General features: G+C 56.8%; 1 protein-coding gene across 3 annotated transcripts in view; it reads left to right on the top strand.

Moving 5' to 3' along the window:
* The window catches only part of svep1 (sushi, von Willebrand factor type A, EGF and pentraxin domain containing 1), a 29,907-nt gene that overhangs the window by 3,728 nt on the left and 9,361 nt on the right, over positions 1–16,818 (top strand). For 2 of the 3 annotated variants that reach the window (XM_077588092.1, XM_077588091.1), the window contains exons 5-43: positions 2,431–2,589; positions 2,669–2,848; positions 3,369–3,557; positions 3,697–3,891; positions 3,963–4,081; positions 4,155–4,284; positions 5,089–5,196; positions 5,771–5,902; positions 6,004–6,195; positions 6,263–6,384; positions 6,457–6,562; positions 6,633–6,809; positions 6,952–7,185; positions 7,257–7,418; positions 7,516–7,677; positions 7,792–7,953; positions 8,026–8,114; positions 8,189–8,285; positions 8,395–8,508; positions 8,589–8,702; positions 8,774–8,975; positions 9,111–9,268; positions 9,359–9,557; positions 9,636–9,811; positions 9,907–10,031; positions 10,088–10,217; positions 10,291–10,461; positions 10,571–10,744; positions 10,813–10,932; positions 11,011–11,187; positions 11,301–11,385; positions 11,517–11,708; positions 11,788–11,955; positions 12,042–12,714; positions 12,833–15,525; positions 15,597–15,831; positions 15,903–16,058; positions 16,538–16,601; positions 16,677–16,818. The exon at positions 16,677–16,818 is cut by the window's right edge and continues 32 nt beyond it. In XM_077588092.1, the coding sequence (XP_077444218.1) occupies positions 2,431–2,589; positions 2,669–2,848; positions 3,369–3,557; positions 3,697–3,891; positions 3,963–4,081; positions 4,155–4,284; positions 5,089–5,196; positions 5,771–5,902; positions 6,004–6,195; positions 6,263–6,384; positions 6,457–6,562; positions 6,633–6,809; positions 6,952–7,185; positions 7,257–7,418; positions 7,516–7,677; positions 7,792–7,953; positions 8,026–8,114; positions 8,189–8,285; positions 8,395–8,508; positions 8,589–8,702; positions 8,774–8,975; positions 9,111–9,268; positions 9,359–9,557; positions 9,636–9,811; positions 9,907–10,031; positions 10,088–10,217; positions 10,291–10,461; positions 10,571–10,744; positions 10,813–10,932; positions 11,011–11,187; positions 11,301–11,385; positions 11,517–11,708; positions 11,788–11,955; positions 12,042–12,714; positions 12,833–15,525; positions 15,597–15,831; positions 15,903–16,058; positions 16,538–16,601; positions 16,677–16,818 (8,983 nt within the window). The remainder of the gene's footprint in view (positions 1–2,430; positions 2,590–2,668; positions 2,849–3,368; positions 3,558–3,696; positions 3,892–3,962; positions 4,082–4,154; positions 4,285–5,088; positions 5,197–5,770; positions 5,903–6,003; positions 6,196–6,262; positions 6,385–6,456; positions 6,563–6,632; positions 6,810–6,951; positions 7,186–7,256; positions 7,419–7,515; positions 7,678–7,791; positions 7,954–8,025; positions 8,115–8,188; positions 8,286–8,394; positions 8,509–8,588; positions 8,703–8,773; positions 8,976–9,110; positions 9,269–9,358; positions 9,558–9,635; positions 9,812–9,906; positions 10,032–10,087; positions 10,218–10,290; positions 10,462–10,570; positions 10,745–10,812; positions 10,933–11,010; positions 11,188–11,300; positions 11,386–11,516; positions 11,709–11,787; positions 11,956–12,041; positions 12,715–12,832; positions 15,526–15,596; positions 15,832–15,902; positions 16,059–16,537; positions 16,602–16,676) is intronic. The other variant, XM_077588093.1, reaches the window with a different exon arrangement.

Genomic DNA, 16,818 nt, shown 5'->3' with positions numbered 1-16,818 from the left:
GATTCAAAACAATTGCATAAGCTAACCGAATAACACCATTAAGGTCAAAAAACAACTGCCACAACAATCTCATTAGATCGAAACCAAAACACCTGCGTAAGAATTTGCAGTATAAGCATAATAATTTCTTTATAAGGTAAACTGCTGGCGTCCAAGTCAAAGCAATTTATGAGTCCTTCGCAGATCTTCATTGCGAACTTGCGTCTGGGTGTCTGGGTTGCATCGAGGTGTATCTCCCAGTAAACAGTCCTTGGAGGGGGAGGTGTTACGTCAACAGGCTGGAGCCAGCAGGGTGACCTCGAGTTTGCCCTAGTCTCAAATTAAAGACACTCTTATACAAAAGTAATTAAAATGCATACATCTATAATATTATCCAGAATAACCCCAACAGGGATGGACTCTGAGCTTTCCACAAGCCGGGCCGCTTCTCCGTGTTTATGTAAGAGCCCTGCCCTTACTTAGGTAGACGTGACTTATTACGGCTTGGGACTGCAAATTGCTGGAAATAAACGGCGGCTTTCATCCGTCTGCTGGCAGCCGCGTAGACCAGATTTTGGACCTTTTGGCTTCCGCGCGGGGCTCCACCGCACGTGGGATCCCGTCGGGGGCAAATTAAGGGGGAACTTTTCAAAGGGTCCTTCATTCCCTCCCGCCCGCCGACGGTTAGATCCGCGTCCAAATCTCCGCCGGGTTCGTGACTCGAGCGATAAACTCGTTGAAAAGGATTGGACGTCCAGTGAACAGTCTTTCTTTTATTTTCAAGATTGACCAGCTATTGGGCTGCCATTGGCGCAGTTTTCAATCCATGGGGAGACACCTTTAATACGTTAGGAAAGTGTTTGAATGAACCCAAATTAAGGTCGCGCGACATAAGTGTCCAGACATTTCAAGCCGATGAGTAAAAGCCACACGTCATAAAAGCTACACGATGGCCAAACTTGCTACTTGTTGGTCTTTCCCAGTTTGAGCGACCTGCAAAAAAACTTCAACTGCTGCTCTTTCTTCTCCTTTCTGGGTCAGGGCAATAAAAATGAGGCATAAAAAGCAAGCGAGAGAGAGAGGGTGGGTTTTCAGACGGGTCGCCAAGTGCGCCGGCTGCAAATGGGCCCTCTCGGGGAATTGGCGGCGTCTATCGAGCCGCTTTTGCGACGTCGCGCCGCTGCCTGCCCGTCTGTAATCAGGCGCGGCGGACTGGAGGCCCGCCCGTGTTTTTACAGTTGTTTGGCGGTCGGCCTCCCGCTCCCCAGAGACCGCTCTTTCCCGCGGTCTGTCACGAGCGCCGGGATCTGGTCTTTGTCCTCGGTAGTCTGCGCCAGGTATTCCGGCGCCACCGACCGGATCCGGTTGCCCAAGTGAGCCAAAATGGCCAGCTAGCGAGCGGGATTGCCTTAAAACTGTTCCGAGATCTCCCCAAAAAGACTCGGAAAGTGACCCGGAATCAAATAGGGACCGAAAACGAAAACCGATACGGAGAAAGGCGCCCTAGAATCCAAGTCCTAAATGGTCAGGAAGCAACAGAAAGCCACCCAAAATCAACAGGGAAGATTTCAATCCCCCATCTGGAACCGGCCGGCTTTGGTTGCAGAACAAAATAAACCAGATGATGACTAGCACCAGATGTGCCCGCATATTTCTGACGGGAACGTGAAATTGGGAGATTTGCTGCCTTGCAATTAAATAATTTGTGCCCGAGATAAGAGGCGCAGAGCGCCCCCGCTAACGTGCGTCTTTGTGGGACCTCCAAATACGAAACCGCCCTCCGGACCGTGGTCGCTGCGGTCTACCCGGATAAACCTAGCCGTCTTTTTTTATCGAGACGTTCCAGATTCGTTTGTGACGTTAGCTCGCGAAGCTAACCGCTGGAAAAGGCGGCCTCAAACTCTCGGTTTCCTCTCCAAAAATTTTAAGTTCTTTTTCAAATGTCCAAACCACAGTCTGGTCTCCATGAAGGGGTTAAAATCTCACTTTTGATAGAAAATAAATAAATACATTTTTTTTCAAAAAACAGGACGCTGAGGCTCAATTTAATATTGTCCGTCGTAAACTGTGAGCGCACCCCCACCCACCCACGCACGTCTTATTCAAACATGCTGGAGAGATGGGAAAAACAGGGGGGAAAGTCTCCACGGGGGATTTGGGGGAACAGGAAGTGTTTTCCTTCCAACACATTAGAAATTCCCCGCGGACAAACTTGTCCAGCGGGAGGCAAGTCATCTCAGCCCGGCCTGAAATGGAACAGGAAGTCGTCCGTTTTCATCCCGAGCTCTCGAAAGGTCGCGCTCAGACTTCCGGGAGGATACACGTGACCCCCCCAAAAGCAACGGTTTGACGGTGGGGGGCGTGGCCATTTTTTGAAACGGGTCGACTGTCACGGTCACAAAATAGCCACATTTGGCTAACGTTAACATCCACTTTTTTCCCTTTTTGAAGTGTGTCCGGCCGGGACCTACAAACCCGAAGGGACCCCCGGCGGTCCCGCCACCTGCCTGCCCTGTCCGGACCGCCAGCACACCTCCAGGCCCGGCAGCACCTCGCCGGATGACTGCGTCTGCAAAGCGGGCTACCGGCAAGCGGGCTCCGCCTGCCAGGGTAACGGCCGCCGTGGCTGGGGAAGCCAAGCCGTCCTCACCCTAACCATTTTTCCCCCCGCCCACCATGGCGCCCCCAGCGGTCCACTGCGCCCCGCTGTCCGCGCCGGAAAACGGTTTCTTCATTCACAACGTGTGCAACAACCACTACGACGCGGCCTGCGGCGTCAAGTGCCTGCCGGGGTTCGACCTTAGCGGGACGGGGATTCGGCTGTGCCGGGCCGACGGCGCCTGGTCGGGTTCGCCGGCCTCGTGTCAACGTAAGCCAAACGTCGCTTTCCTCGCGAAGACGTACTCGCCGGTTGCGCGGTCCGTTCGCTAGGCGGTCGTTATCTGTCCATTCCATTGGCGGTCTGATGACACCTCCCCAAACTCAAGAAACCTTTTAGTCGGGGGTCTCCCGAGTCACGGCGTCGCAAATCGCACGGGTCGTAGGAACTCCCTCATCCTCGCCCATAACATTCCATCCGCTCGGTGCGTCCTTCCTGCTTCCCCTCTTTAATTGCACCCGGCCTACCTTTTCTTCCCCCGGAACATCTGCGGAACAGAAAACGCACGACGCATCAGACTTAACTTGAAGGAATCAGCAGTTGTGCACTTGCGTAATTTAGCCGTGAATTTGGGCGTCTTTCCAGTTCAATGGAATTGAATTCATATGACACCAATCACGATATGATTTGAAGCACCCGTTGCGACCCAAACCGGTCTGTTTTGAACCCCCACATCTGCGAAAGGATTTGCCTCGCCTTTAATGGGATGTCCGCCCCCCCTTCCTCGCAGCGCGCTCCTGCCCCCCTCTCCCCGACCCCCCGCACGGCACCCTGAAGTGCAGCCGTGGCGGCGGCGGCGGCCCCTCCTACGGGGCGGAATGCAAGGTGGACTGCCACCGGGGCCACAGAGTGGAAGGGGAGCCCACCGTCACCTGCCTGGCCAATTCCCAGTGGAGCGGCCCCCTACCTCGGTGCGTGGGTAAGCCTACCTTCCCTGTCCGTGCCGTTTTTCGCGACGCGGCGGATGTCCCGATCCTCGCCAAAGAGAGTCGTCGACCTCCGCTCGACGCGTTTCGCCACCTGGCTTCCTCTCTCTCTTTCTCTCCCCCCCACCCAAGAGGCGCGCTGTCCTCCAATGGGGCCCCCCGAGAACGTCCTGGTGTCGCCCCCGACCTGCGCCAAAAGGGCAGCATCCCCCGGCTCCGTCTGCGCCCTCACCTGTCGCCGAGGATACGCCCTGCAAGGGAACAGAAGGGCGGTGTGTCTGGGCTCGGGAAACTGGACCGCCAACGTCTACAAGGCGGTCTGCGAAGGTAAGGGCCCGCCGGCTCCAGGGCGCCGCCAACCCCCTGAGCGGCGCCCCAACGTACCCGTGCGCCCGCAGACGTGGAGCCGCCGAGTATCCGGTGCCCGGAGAGTATCGTGGCGGCGACGGACGACCGGCGCAACACCGCCCACGTCACGTGGGACGCCCCCGACGCCAGCGACAACTCCAAAGATAAGGTTCGATCCCGGGGAAAGTTGGATTTTTCTTCATTTTGGACTCGAGTTTGAAGAAGGGCGGCTCTTCCCGCAGGTGTCGGTGCAAGTGAAACCGGTGTACGCTCCCCCGCAACTGCTCCCCATCGGAACGGAGACCATCACCTACCTCGCCGCCGACCGCTCCGGCAACCGGGCCAACTGTTCTTTCACGGTCACCGTCATCGGTAAGCCTCTTTAAGGCACTTTAATTGCTAGGTAGTCTACTATTTACTATATTTATCTCAAAGATGGCTGTATACGTTGTGCACTCGAACTACAAGTTCCAATACTTGCACATACTTCATGTAGCATAAAACTACTACACATATTCAACAAGTGCATGTATACTACAGTATACTCACAAGTACATAGACTCCTGTACTCTATTTGTACCACAAGTATGCGTACCTGTAATCAAGGTACACCCACTTGTGTGTACTTGTTTTACAGCCAAAACGTTTCCTTTCATTTCCACGACGCTCTAATTACAAGGTTGACTCCAACCCAAGTAAAAGCGGCCACGTACTCGTTGTACGTACATACTTCATCATTTCATTTACTTGTACTACAAAAGTCAGTTTCAATGCTAATCGTGGAAAATGTACAAATCGCTGCGGCTAATCCCAAATTGTCGCTGTGTTTCTGCGCGCGTTCCCATTGGCTGCCCACCGCAACCTCCGAAACCTTTTACTGGCGTGCAACTGCCAGTAAGCGTAATTGTAGGCTGACATTTCCAGGAAATGTCGTTCAATCTTAGTCACTCAGACGGCTCATTCATCTCAGCAGGTGCAAAAAAAAAATCCCCAAAACAAGGCTGTAATCCCAGTAGCCGAGGGGGAGGGGCTCCGTGAACATTTCCATATGTTACTACGGGGGTGGGGCTTGTTATTTCTTCTTGGGAAACATGTGTTTAACTCATCGGCTGCCAAGATATTTCAAGTCGGAGTCTATTCGTGCGGTCATTTTACGCAATTGTTGTCTGTCTCCAGATACGGAGTCCCCGGTGATTGACAGGTGCCGGTCCCCGCCCACGCTCCGGGCCTCGGACGTGGAGACGGCGGTGGCGTGGGAGGAGCCGCAGTTTTCCGATAACTCAGGTATGTCTGGCTAGCGCCGGCTCCCTCGCGATGGATAAACAAGATCTTTTCCGTCGAGAGTCTGGTGGAAAAAACGGGGACGGCTTTCTGCGGTTCTGGGGGGCCCTTTACAGACCCCAAATTGTCCCGAGGGAAAATTTGCTCAAAACAGACGATGATTTGGGAGGGAAAAAATGAGGTCATAAATGAGCTTGGCTTCACGTCGGTGGAGGTTCCGATCTCTTGAAGTTGCCTGTCTTTTCCCATTTCCTAGTATTCCGGTAACCACCTGCCTGTCCCCTCCGCCCATACGTAATAACAGACCGCGCCGGCGTCCCCGAGGCCGCGTTTCAACGTCAGTGTTTTGTTTTGCCGAGCCCGCGCCCTGAGCTCGGGTGTAAATATAGCCACTCCGCCCGCCACTCGCATGCTGGTTTTGTCTGGCGTACCGTGCGTACGCGTCAAACGTCTCTTTTGGCCTCCGCGAGGGACCGTCAATAACTTTGTCAGTCCTTGGTTCCTGTGTGCGACCAAGACTTGACTGCCCCCTGCAGGATACGCACGTCAACTCCATCTGTTTGTGCGTTTCCCCCAGGCGGCCGGCTCTCGGTGACCGCCAGCCACTCGCCGGGGTCGCTCTTCCCGGTCGGGGAGACGTTGGTCCAGTACACGGCGAGCGACGCGGCGGGGAACAGCCGCACGTGCAACCTCACCGTCACGGTGCGAGGTACGCCTGACGGTCAGAGACGTCTGGACCATTGGAAGTGGGACGGTTCCACTGGTTCTACGTCTGTTGTTGTTGACCAGATCGTGTTTGGATTTTTCCAGACACGACTTGCCAGCAACCGTACGTCCCCATCAACGGAGAGTTCGTCTGCTCGGAGGAAGCCGAGGGCGTCAATTGCACGCTACGCTGTAAGCCGGGTTACAGTTTCACTCGGGATGCCGTGCACAGTTATTTCTGCGCTAACGACGGCTTGTGGGAGCCACCGTACTCCCCTGACAGACCCGACTGTTCCGGTTGGTCCCGCAACTCGACGACTTCAGTCAAACGACGGCCCGCCATTGACCCTTTTCGTCCAACTAGTGAACCGAGTGGCCAACAACGGGCTGAAGCCGTTCGAGATGCTGTTCAAAGCCTCGCGCTGTGACGACGCGGACTTGGTCCAGACCTTCACGGGCGAGTTGGAGTCGAAATTGGGCAGCATGGTGAGGGAAAAGTAAAGGTTTTTTTTTTTTTTTCTCAAGGAAGTTCTCTTCACATGTTCCCGTTCTTCGCAGCTTCCCAACATTTGCAGCGGCGAGGACGTCACCTGCAAAGTGGAGGTGACGCCGCAAGGCGACTGTCTGGAGTACAACTACGACTACGAGAACGGTTTCGCCATCGGTATATTTCGCCAGCGCCCGCTGGGAATTTCCGCCCCGCCTCGCCTTCATTTCGTCTTTCGTCGTTTCAGGACCCGCGGGTTGGGATTCCCCGACCGGTCAAGACTACACCTACTTTGAGTCGGGCTTCGCCCCGGGCGCCCGGCAGCCTATCGCGAGCCAGCAAGGTCGCCCTCGCAGCAAAAGGCACAGGAGGATTAGGGGCCCCACCCGGGATCAGAAGATCCAGATCTTCTTCAACATCACAGGTACAACCAGACTATGACACGGCAAAAAAGATCGGAATTGACCCGCGTTGTAAACCTTAAAGCATGAGGATCTGGTCCGGATCAGGAAGAACCACTCGCTGTAAATCTGGAAGTTGCTTCTGAACTTTGCCCCTTCTCCCAGCAAGCGTCCCCCTCCCGCTGTCGAGGAACGATTCCTTGGAGGTGGCCAATCAGAGGAGGCTCCTGCGAACCCTGGAGCTGCTGACCAATCGCTTGAAGCGAACTCTGGCCAGGCAGCCGCTGTCCAGTTTCCATCTGTCCTCGGAGATGATCGTCGCCGACACCAAGTCGCTGGAGAGCAGGAAGGCTTCGCTCTTCTGCCGACCCGGCTCGGTGCTCAAAGGAAGGATGTGCGGTAGGTGGGCCGGAAGAACCTCCTCCGTCTTAGCGTTCCGCCTCGGCGCTGATTGCGTGCACCACCTACAGTCCAATGTCCGGTGGGGACCTATTTCTCCCTGGAGTATCATGAATGTGAGAGCTGCGGGCTGGGCTCCTATCAGGACCTGGAAGGTCAGCTGGAGTGCAAATCCTGCCCCGACGGGACCTCCACGGCCTACCTGCATTCTCGCAACGTGGCCGAATGCAAAGGTCGCACCGTTTTCAGAGCCGATCCGATCGTCGGTTCCTTCGGACCGAACCGGATCCGGTTTGTTGAACTTTTTGGGGCGTGAACATTTGATTTCAGGGCAGTGTAAACCCGGCAGTAATTCGGCCAACGGCTTGGAGATGTGCGAATCCTGTCCACTAGGCCACTTTCAACCCGCCTACGGAGCCAGGGAGTGTCTGGCGTGTCCCGACCGGACCTCCACCGTCACTCGGGGGGCGGTGGACCAGGTGGAGTGCGGAGGTGATGTCCCGCCCGTGGTTTTCGCAAAGCGGAAACGCTCATTGAAGTCCAAGACCACGTGTCCTTCGTATATTGGCGGCACTCGGCTGACCATATTTTGAATCTCCTCCGCAGTTCCGTGTTCGGCAGGTCATTTCTCCCGAACTGGCCTGGTTCCGTGCTACGCCTGCCCTCGGGATTACTACCAGCCCGACCACGGACGCTCCTATTGCTTGTCCTGCCCCTTCTACGGAACCACCACAGTTACCGGGGCAACCACCATCCAGCATTGCTCCAGTAAGGATTTAAATAAAGCTCTGATGTGGCGTTCTTTCGGAACGTAATTCTTTTGTTTTTGGGGTGTGTCAGGTTTTGGCTCCAGCTTTCTTCCCAAAGAGGAGAGCGTGACCGCCGCTCCGGAGGTCGAGGTCATCGAGGACTACCAGGCCAGCAGCCAGGTTTGCCACCCGCTTTTTCCCCTCAACCGGGCCGTGCCGCTTTTCCGTACTTTGATCCGGATCCGTTCCCCCAGGTTTTCCACGAGTGTTTCCTCAATCCCTGTCAGAATAAGGGCACCTGTGAAGAGGTCGGCGCCGGCTACGTCTGCACCTGCATGCCTGGATTTACAGGTAAAGAGAAGACAGGGTCTGTCCCACCAGGTCTTGGGATTGCCACAGGTTTTGAGAGAATCACAGATCTAAGTGAAGTGATCCATTGGCTTGGTCTCAATCCTATCAGGGGCCAAGTGTGAGGTGGACATCAATGAGTGTGACCCGGATCAGTGCCGCAATGGAGGTCTGTGTAAGGACGGCATGGGAGAATTCCAGTGTCAGTGCAAGTCGGGATATTTAGGTCAGGAGTTCTTATAACTTTCTGTATTTAACACTTTGGCGCCCGTGTGACACCCTTACTTTTTGTCCCCTTTGTCTCAGGCTCCTTGTGCGAGGTGGAGGTCAACGAATGCCTTTCCTCCCCCTGCCTAAACGAGGGCGTGTGCGTAGACGAGGTGGACAGATTCACCTGCAGTTGCGACGGAGGATTCACAGGTTAGACCAGAGCTATTTCTGGTTGTCCTAAAAAAGGCGGAGCCGCCTGCAACTTCTCTTTGTTTCCTCAGGATCTCGCTGCGAACTGGAAATCGACGAGTGCACATCCGACCCCTGCCAGAACGGCGGCGTCTGCGAGGACTTGACGGGCTCTTACGCTTGCGACTGCGCGGCGGGCTACTCGGGGGACCGCTGCGAGGTTGAAGTGGACGAATGCGCCAGCGCCCCCTGTCTCAACGGTGCCTCCTGCCTGGATGGAATTAACGATTTCAGGTTGGTTTTCTACGTTGTCCTCTCGAATTCCGTCGTTGCTGTCGATATTGACTGCAAGGAACCTTGGTTTCTCCCAAACGGATCCCAAAAGTCCAGTCCAGATCCTTCAAAATCCCATCTCTACTTGTCTGACAGGTGCGAGTGCGCCAAGGGCTTCAGGGGCCCGTTTTGCGAGGTGGACGTGGACGAGTGTGACCCCAACCCCTGCGAGAACGGCGCCAGTTGCCTGGACGGTCTGGGCTCTTACACTTGTCGCTGCCTCCCTGGGTTCAACGGAACCAGGTGTGAGACAGGTACTCTAGGACCAGATAAGACCCTCCCTAAGAAAACCTTGAAGATACTCGCCTACGCATTTCAGAATATTTCGATGCTCCCCTTGACAGAAATGTCGACCGCCTTCAACCTGGACTTTGAGGTGTCGGGTATCCACGGTTACGTGTTGATGGATGGTGTCATGCCGGCGCTCACGGAGATCACTTGCACTTTCTGGATGAGGTCTTCCGACACCACCAATTACGGCACGCCCATCTCTTACGCCGTGGAGGGCAGCGATAACGCGTTTCTTCTGATCGACTACAACGGGTAGAAAAACTAAGTGGTGGGAGGGCGCATACGATTCAACTAACGTCGACCCTGACATAACCCTCCCCCCTCACGCAGGTGGGTGCTTTACGTAAATGGTAAAGAGCGAATTACCGACTGCCCGGCAGTGAATACCGGAAGCTGGTACCACATCGGGGTGTCCTGGAGGAGCTGGGACGGGGAGTGGAGGATTTACATCAACGGGAATCCCTCGGACGGAGGCGAAGGACTGTCGGTCGGCACCAGTATCCCAGGTGTAGTGCTATCCTCCGACCGATCGCCGGGACGGCCAAGAGTCTCCCAATTTGCGACGGTCGTTAACGGCCGAGGCCCCGTCTTTGTCCGGTAGGCGGAGGGGCGCTAGTTTTGGGTCAGGACCAAGACCAGAGAGGAGACGGCTTCAATCCGGTGGAATCTTTCGTCGGCTCCATCAGCCAGCTCAACATCTGGGATCGTGTCCTCACGCCCCAACAGGTACAAGTACAAAACTAACCCCGCAACATGACACCGCTCTAATTCCAATTCCGTAGATCAAGGTCCTCGCCAGTAGTTGCCCCGCCTCCCACGTCACTCACAGAGGAAACGTTCTCGCTTGGCCCGACTTTCTCAATGGAGGTCTCGGGCGAGTTAAAGTCGACTACAGCAGCGTTTTCTGCGCCGGTAAGTGGGTGGGGCGTAGGCCGGCTTGCGGCAATGGCCATCGGTTAGAACGGAGAGGTGTTTTTTTTCTCAGACTGCCCACAGCTGGACCACGCCGTGCCTCACCTCCACGCCTCAAACCTGGAAGTGAGTCCTGGGTCTCAGGTTCAGCTGTCATGCGACCCTGGCTTTTACCTGGTGGGGGAGCCGGTTCTCCAGTGCCAAAATCAGGGAGAGTGGAATCACCCTCTTGCCAGTTGCCAACGTAAAGACACCACCGTCTTTGGTCTTTGACATGATCCGAAACCTTTGCATGCACCATTTACAGTATCCACGATATGATCCGTTCGTATCTTGTCCCTCGCGCGGAACAGGGGTGTCCTGCGGGCCTCCCCGACCCCTGCTTAACGGCGACTTTCAGGGCGACGACTTCCACGCCGGCGGCTCGGCGGTCTACCGTTGCCACCCCGGCTTTTACCTGCTGGGAGACGCCAAGGTGCACTGCTCCAATGGCGGCAAGTGGGGCGGAAATCCACCGGCCTGCCTCGGTACTTCACGTCAGCTCGCTTCGAGTCGCCGTGGACGGAAGCGCCGTCAAGTTGCATCTCTTTTCCAGATGTGGACGAGTGCTCCCTGGGATCGGACTGCGACACTCGCGCCAGTTGCCGGAACACTGACGGCTCTTACACGTGCACATGTATCCCCCCGTACAGTGGAGACGGAAAGAACTGCACAGGTACACGCGCAACTCATTGACCGTCATCGGCGTGTAAATGAAATGGATGTCTAAGCGCTATCGCGGTTGTCCGAGTAGAGCCGGTCAAGTGTGACCCCCCCGGGGACCCTGACTTCGGCCGAAGAGATGGCAGCAGCTTGCTCATGGGGAGTAAAGTCAATTACCACTGCGAAATTGGCTACGAGTTAATCGGCACGGCTCAACTGCAGTGCCTGGAGACAGGAAGCTGGGACAACCAAGTTCCGTACTGCAAAGGTGATCCGCGTCATTTTGTGTGGTTGGGTCAATTTTAATGACAGATCTGCTACTTTAATGAATAATAGCAGAGGCATACGTCTATTACAGTTTTCTACGTTTTTGCCCAACAGCTCTCTCTTGCCCAGCACCACCCGTTCCAGACAACTCCATTTTAAACGGAAGCAACTTCACCCACGGAAGCAAGGTGACTTTCAGGTACCCTGAAACGCCAAACCCAATTTCTCCCGACATTTGAGCATAGAATCCCATCGATGCAGCATTGTTTTTCCTGAAATCGCCAAGGCCGTGATGTCACGTTGACGGGCGTATCTCACCTCTGCTTGCAGCTGCATGAAGGGTTACCTTCCTCAAATCCCCTACGAGTTCCAGTGTCTCTCTAGTCTGACATGGAGCGGGACGCCACCCGTTTGCCATCCCGTGACCTGCGGGGGACCCCCCATTGTACGGAACGGCTACTACACACTAACGACGAACACGTACCTGTCCAAAGCCTTGTACTCCTGCGGAGAGGGCTACAGGTATGGAGAAGCGCTAGATGTAGTCTGGAAGTCTTGGCCCCGCGAGCGATGTCATTGCAAGTGGTTTCTTTTCGCAAAGATCGCAGGGCCCCACGGAAGTGGTTTGCGAGGAGACGGGGGAGTGGAGCCGTCCCTACCCCCGATGCGTCAACGTCCTGTGCGGTGACCCTCCAGCTCTGCGAGACGCCGTGATCCGAGGAGAGAACTACGAACTGGGGAGCAAGGTGCTCTACATCTGCAAGGAAGGGTAAATCATACGGTTTCTCGGAGGCTACGTAGCCTTGTGCTAGCTGTGCCGTATTCCAAAACAACGCTCATCTTCCTCCTTGACAGCTACACCATGATTGGTTCCGAGACCAGGGAGTGTCTACCCAGCGGCCAATGGAGCGACAGCTCTGCCCAGTGCGTGCCCCACTCCTGCGGACCCCCGCCTTCCATCGACCACGCGGAGCCCTTCGTGAACCACCAACTTTTTGGCGACACCGCCGATTATTACTGCACCGACGGCTACACGGCGGGCAACAACTCCAAGATGGTCTGCAACGCGCAGGGCGTCTGGGCATCCCCCGATGGAATGGAGGCGCCTCGCTGCGTCGCCGACTTCTGCCTTCGTCCGCCGCCACTCCCCCATGCCATTTTAGACACGCCGGGCAAACCCAAATACTCCAGCGGAACGGAAGTAAGCTACAAATGCGAGGAGGGCTTCGTGCTCAACGCCACGGCGACGCTGCGGTGCCTGGTGGGAGGGGAGTGGCAGCCCCGCCCCCAGGATATCAGCTGCGCGCCCTTGAGGTGCTCTAAGCCGGAATCCGTCGACCGGGGCTACGTGAGCGGAAACGACTACAGCTTCGGCGCCGTCGTGGCGTACAGCTGCGACAAGGGCTTCGTTATACGTGGGGAAAAGAGGCGGACCTGCAAAGCGGACGGCAAGTGGGGCGGAGTTTTGCCCACCTGCGTTCCCGTGTCCTGCTCCGTAGCGCCGCCGCTCAAGAATGGATACATTCAGGTGAGCGTACGTTGCGGTGGTCGTATTGGTCTATTAGCAACATTGGACACGCCCATTGAAGGTAAACGGCATCCAATCTGTTACAGCAGGTTAATTCTTTCTTATTTCTTCTCAAAAGGTTCGGAGTCGCAACAGCTTTAACAGCAAGGTGATCTACGCCTGCAACGCCGGCTACAGACTGGTGGGCCTTGCGGAGAGAGTTTGCCAGGCCAACCGCCAGTGGTCCGACAACGAGCTCCCCACGTGCGTCCTCTTGACCTGCGACCCGCCTCCCAACATAGCGCACGGGGGATTCAGGGGCTCGGACTTCCAGGTGGGTCGGAAAGCCGAGTACTTCTGCGAAGACGGCTACGAGCTGATCGGAGACGCCGTCTGGACCTGCCTCAAGTACGGACGCTGGGACAAGTCCAGGCGTCCTCGCTGCTCGCCCGTGCGCTGTCCGGAGCCCCGCCTGGAGGAGAACCACCTGGTTCTGAAAGGCTTGGACTCTGAATCGGGAAGGGTGGAATTGTCCTGCCGGGACGGGTACGTGCTAGAGGGCCCCCAGATTCTGCGTTGCTTGCCTTCCCGGGAGTGGAATGGCAGCTTTCCGTTGTGCAAGCGGGTCCAATGCGGTCCTCTGCCCGACGTGGCGTTTGGCGGTCCTTCCTCACCTTCTCCCCCCTTTCTATTCAACTCTGTGGCTCCCTACAAATGCGTGGACGGCTTCACTTTACGAAAGGAGGATTCAGTGACCTGTCTATCCAACGGCGAGTGGAGCAGTCCGTACCCCGAGTGCATTCCCGTCGAATGTCCTCAGCCCGTGGAGATCTCCAATGGCATCGTCGACGTCCAAGGTCTGATGTACCTCAGCAAGGCGCTATATAGCTGCAAGACCGGATTTAACTTGGCGGGGAACGCCACCATCCTGTGCGGCGAAAAGGGACTCTGGATCGGAGGGGTGCCTTCTTGTCGCCCCATCGAATGCTGGCCTCCGAAACAGATTGCCAACGGGAAAGTCACGTTCACCAAACTACAGTTTGGTCACAGTGCCACCTACTCTTGCCGTCGCGGTTTCCGCCTTCAAGGCCCAGAGACTCTTAAGTGCGGAGCAAACGGAGAATGGAGCGACCCGCCTTCCGTTTGCGTCGAAATATCCTGCACCCCTCCCCGGGCCATCGAAAATGGTTTCGTGGAGGGTCAGGATCACGGCTTTGGCGTCACCATATTCTACAGCTGTTTCCCCGGCTTCCATCTGGTTGGCCAGGACCACCTCACGTGCGAGGAGTTTGGCTGGTCCAGCGCCGTTCCTCTCTGCGTACCCTCCGATTGCGGCCTGCCCCCCCACATTGACTTTGGCGACTATGTCCGGGCCGCGGAACTCGGGGAAGCCCCCTCTAGAGATCTGAGTTTCCTCCACGGGACCACGATTGAGTACCGGTGCAACAAAGGTTACGACCTCACCAGCCCCACCAGGTTGGCATGTCGGGAAGACGGGAGCTGGAACGGGACGGCCCCCTCCTGCGTCCCGGCCGAGTGCGTGACGCCCCCGACGCCCGAGCACGGACGGGTCAACGTGACGGACACGTCCCTCGGCAGTATGGTCACGTACACTTGTGAGGAAGGGTACGAGCTGGAGGGCGAAGCGGTCCGGCAGTGCTTATCGGGTCAACTCTGGACCAACCGAGCCCCCACCTGTCGTGCCGTTTCCTGCGGGGACCCGGGGCCTGTAGCCAATGCCACCGCTCACGGAGGTGCCTTCGTGTACCCCGAAGTCCTGCGCTACGAATGTAAACCGGGGTTTGTCCCGAAGGGCGCCGACAGTATTACTTGTCAGGCTGACGGGAAATGGACCGCAGACAAACCTCGCTGCGAGTTGGTGTGGTGCGGTCCTCCCAAGATCCCCGTCGACATCACATTCCAAGGCAAAGACTTTTCCTACAGCCAGGAGATCGAACTCCGCTGTAAGCCAGGTTTCCTCGTTCAAGGGAAGTCCGTCAGCGTCTGCCAGGCCGACGGAACCTGGAGTCACGGCTCTCTCAACTGCGTACCCGCTCAATGTGAGAAGCCCCCTTCGATTCCCCACGGGCGAATACTGGGCTCGGAATTCGGCTTGGACAGCGAGCTGAAGTACGAATGCGAGGAAGGCTACGCCCTCGTCGGTGACCCGACACGCCGCTGTCGGTCCGACGGACTCTGGGACGAACCGGCGCCGCGCTGCGAGGTAGTCGCCTGCGACCCGCCCGAGGACATCGGCCACGGCTTCGTCAACGGCTCCGGTTTCAACTACGATGACATCGTGGAGTACGTCTGCTTCGAGGGTTACACGGTCGTCGGGGACCCCGTGCTACGGTGCTCGGCCCAAGGCCTCTGGATTGGCGCCGTGCCCCAGTGTCGACCTTGCGTCTGCGCCGCCCCACTTTTGAAATTCGGGGCGGTTCTCGGACGCGACCGCGCCTGCGGAGACCGAGTCCACTTCCAGTGCGACGACGGATACAAACTGCTCGGTCCGGCTCAGGCCACGTGCGACAAGGGAGGGCTGTGGAGCCCCGGGATACCGGTGTGCAGCCGCGGGAGGTGCTCCGTCGCCCCGCCCGCCATTCCAAATAGCGTCCTGCAAGGCGGCAGCTCCACCTTCCCGGACACCGTCGTGTACAGGTGCAGGCCCGGCTACCGAGCGAGGGGGTACCCGCACCTCTCCTGCGGGAGAGATGGCAGGTGGGCGGAGCCGAGGATCAGCTGCGACCCCGTGAGCTGTGGAAAACCTCCTGCTTTCGCCAACTCCCGTGTAGAGGGAGAAGTTTACACCTTCCCAAACCAGGTTGTGTACAGGTAAGTCACCGCCAACGCCGCGTTTAAATGTCTCGGACTTGGGACTAATCCTCTTGACGCCGGCCTTCCAGATGCGACGACGGCTTCGAGCTGGCGACGCAAACGGCGACTCTCTCCTGCCTCGCCGACGGCACTTGGTCCAAGCACGGTGTTCGTTGCCGCCCCTTGCCCTGCGCGCCCCCCTTCAATCACTCCGTCCCTCACCTGTCCATCGCCGTGACGGGGCCGACCCCCGTCGGGGGCACGGTCACCTTCTCCTGCCCCGCCGGATTCTACCTGCAAGGCTCCGCGGTGGCCGAGTGTCAGGTATGTAAAGATACGGTCCGACTTCTAGAGTTGCCCGAATCCGAGACGTGTGGTTTTCTTTTTGTCCCAAGCCGGGTGGAAACTGGTCTCCGAGCATCGCGTCGGTTTCATGCGAGCCGGTGGTTTGCGAAAAGCCCCCTCCTCTTCCAAATGGCATCCGAGAGGGCGACAGCTACAACTACGGGGACTTTGTGATCTATTCCTGCCTGCCTGGCTTTGATATTCAGGTTTGTGACGAGTACGGGTCTTTTGTGGGGAAATTTCAAGCCTAAGCACTTTCACTTTCCACCCTGCCGGCATCGGGCCGAGACTCCAATTACACCAGGGGTTGGCATCCTTTTCGAGAGCGCGAGCCCTACATTACGCAAAGTCACGTGATTTCCCGGATACTAACCGCGGGAATCTGATAAGGCCGTTGTGCTCTATTGATCCTTTGAAAGTGCGGCTTTTGCAGCAGGAAATGATTCAAAGCTGTGAAGATAAAGGTGGTTAATGGACACCCAAAGTGTTAATATTTCATAAGACTGAACAGGAAGAAGTCGAGGTTTTTGGGCCAGAAAACAAGCGAGTTTCGACGAGACACGTTGGGGAATGACACGAGTCAGAGATGCCAGAAACGCCATGTCAGATAGATGTCCACCAGGGGTAAACTCATTTTGGCCAGGGGAAGACTTCAAAGTTAAGACTTGAAATGTGTGTCCCGCAGGGGGACTCTGTCCAGACCTGCCAGGCGGACAGAACCTGGAGCGGCACTCGGCCGTTGTGTCTTGGTAAGTCTGTCCAGCCAGAAGACCAAGCCGTGTCCCCCAACGCTTTGTTGATTCGGGCCTGCGTCATCTCCCTAGCACAGTCCTGCGGGTCTCCCCCCGTAGTCGACAACGCAACGGTGCAGGTAACGGGGGGGACGTACCCGCGCAATGCCAGCTACTCTTGCCATGCCGGCACGCGGCTAGTTGGCCCGGCGACGCTAGTCTGCCTGGCCAACGC

Source organism: Stigmatopora argus, chromosome 20, assembly GCF_051989625.1.
Source record: "Stigmatopora argus isolate UIUO_Sarg chromosome 20, RoL_Sarg_1.0, whole genome shotgun sequence".
NCBI lineage: Eukaryota > Metazoa > Chordata > Actinopteri > Syngnathiformes > Syngnathidae > Stigmatopora > Stigmatopora argus.
The sequence above is the reverse complement of the archived record's forward strand: the minus strand, read 5'-3'. Positions and strand labels throughout refer to the sequence as shown.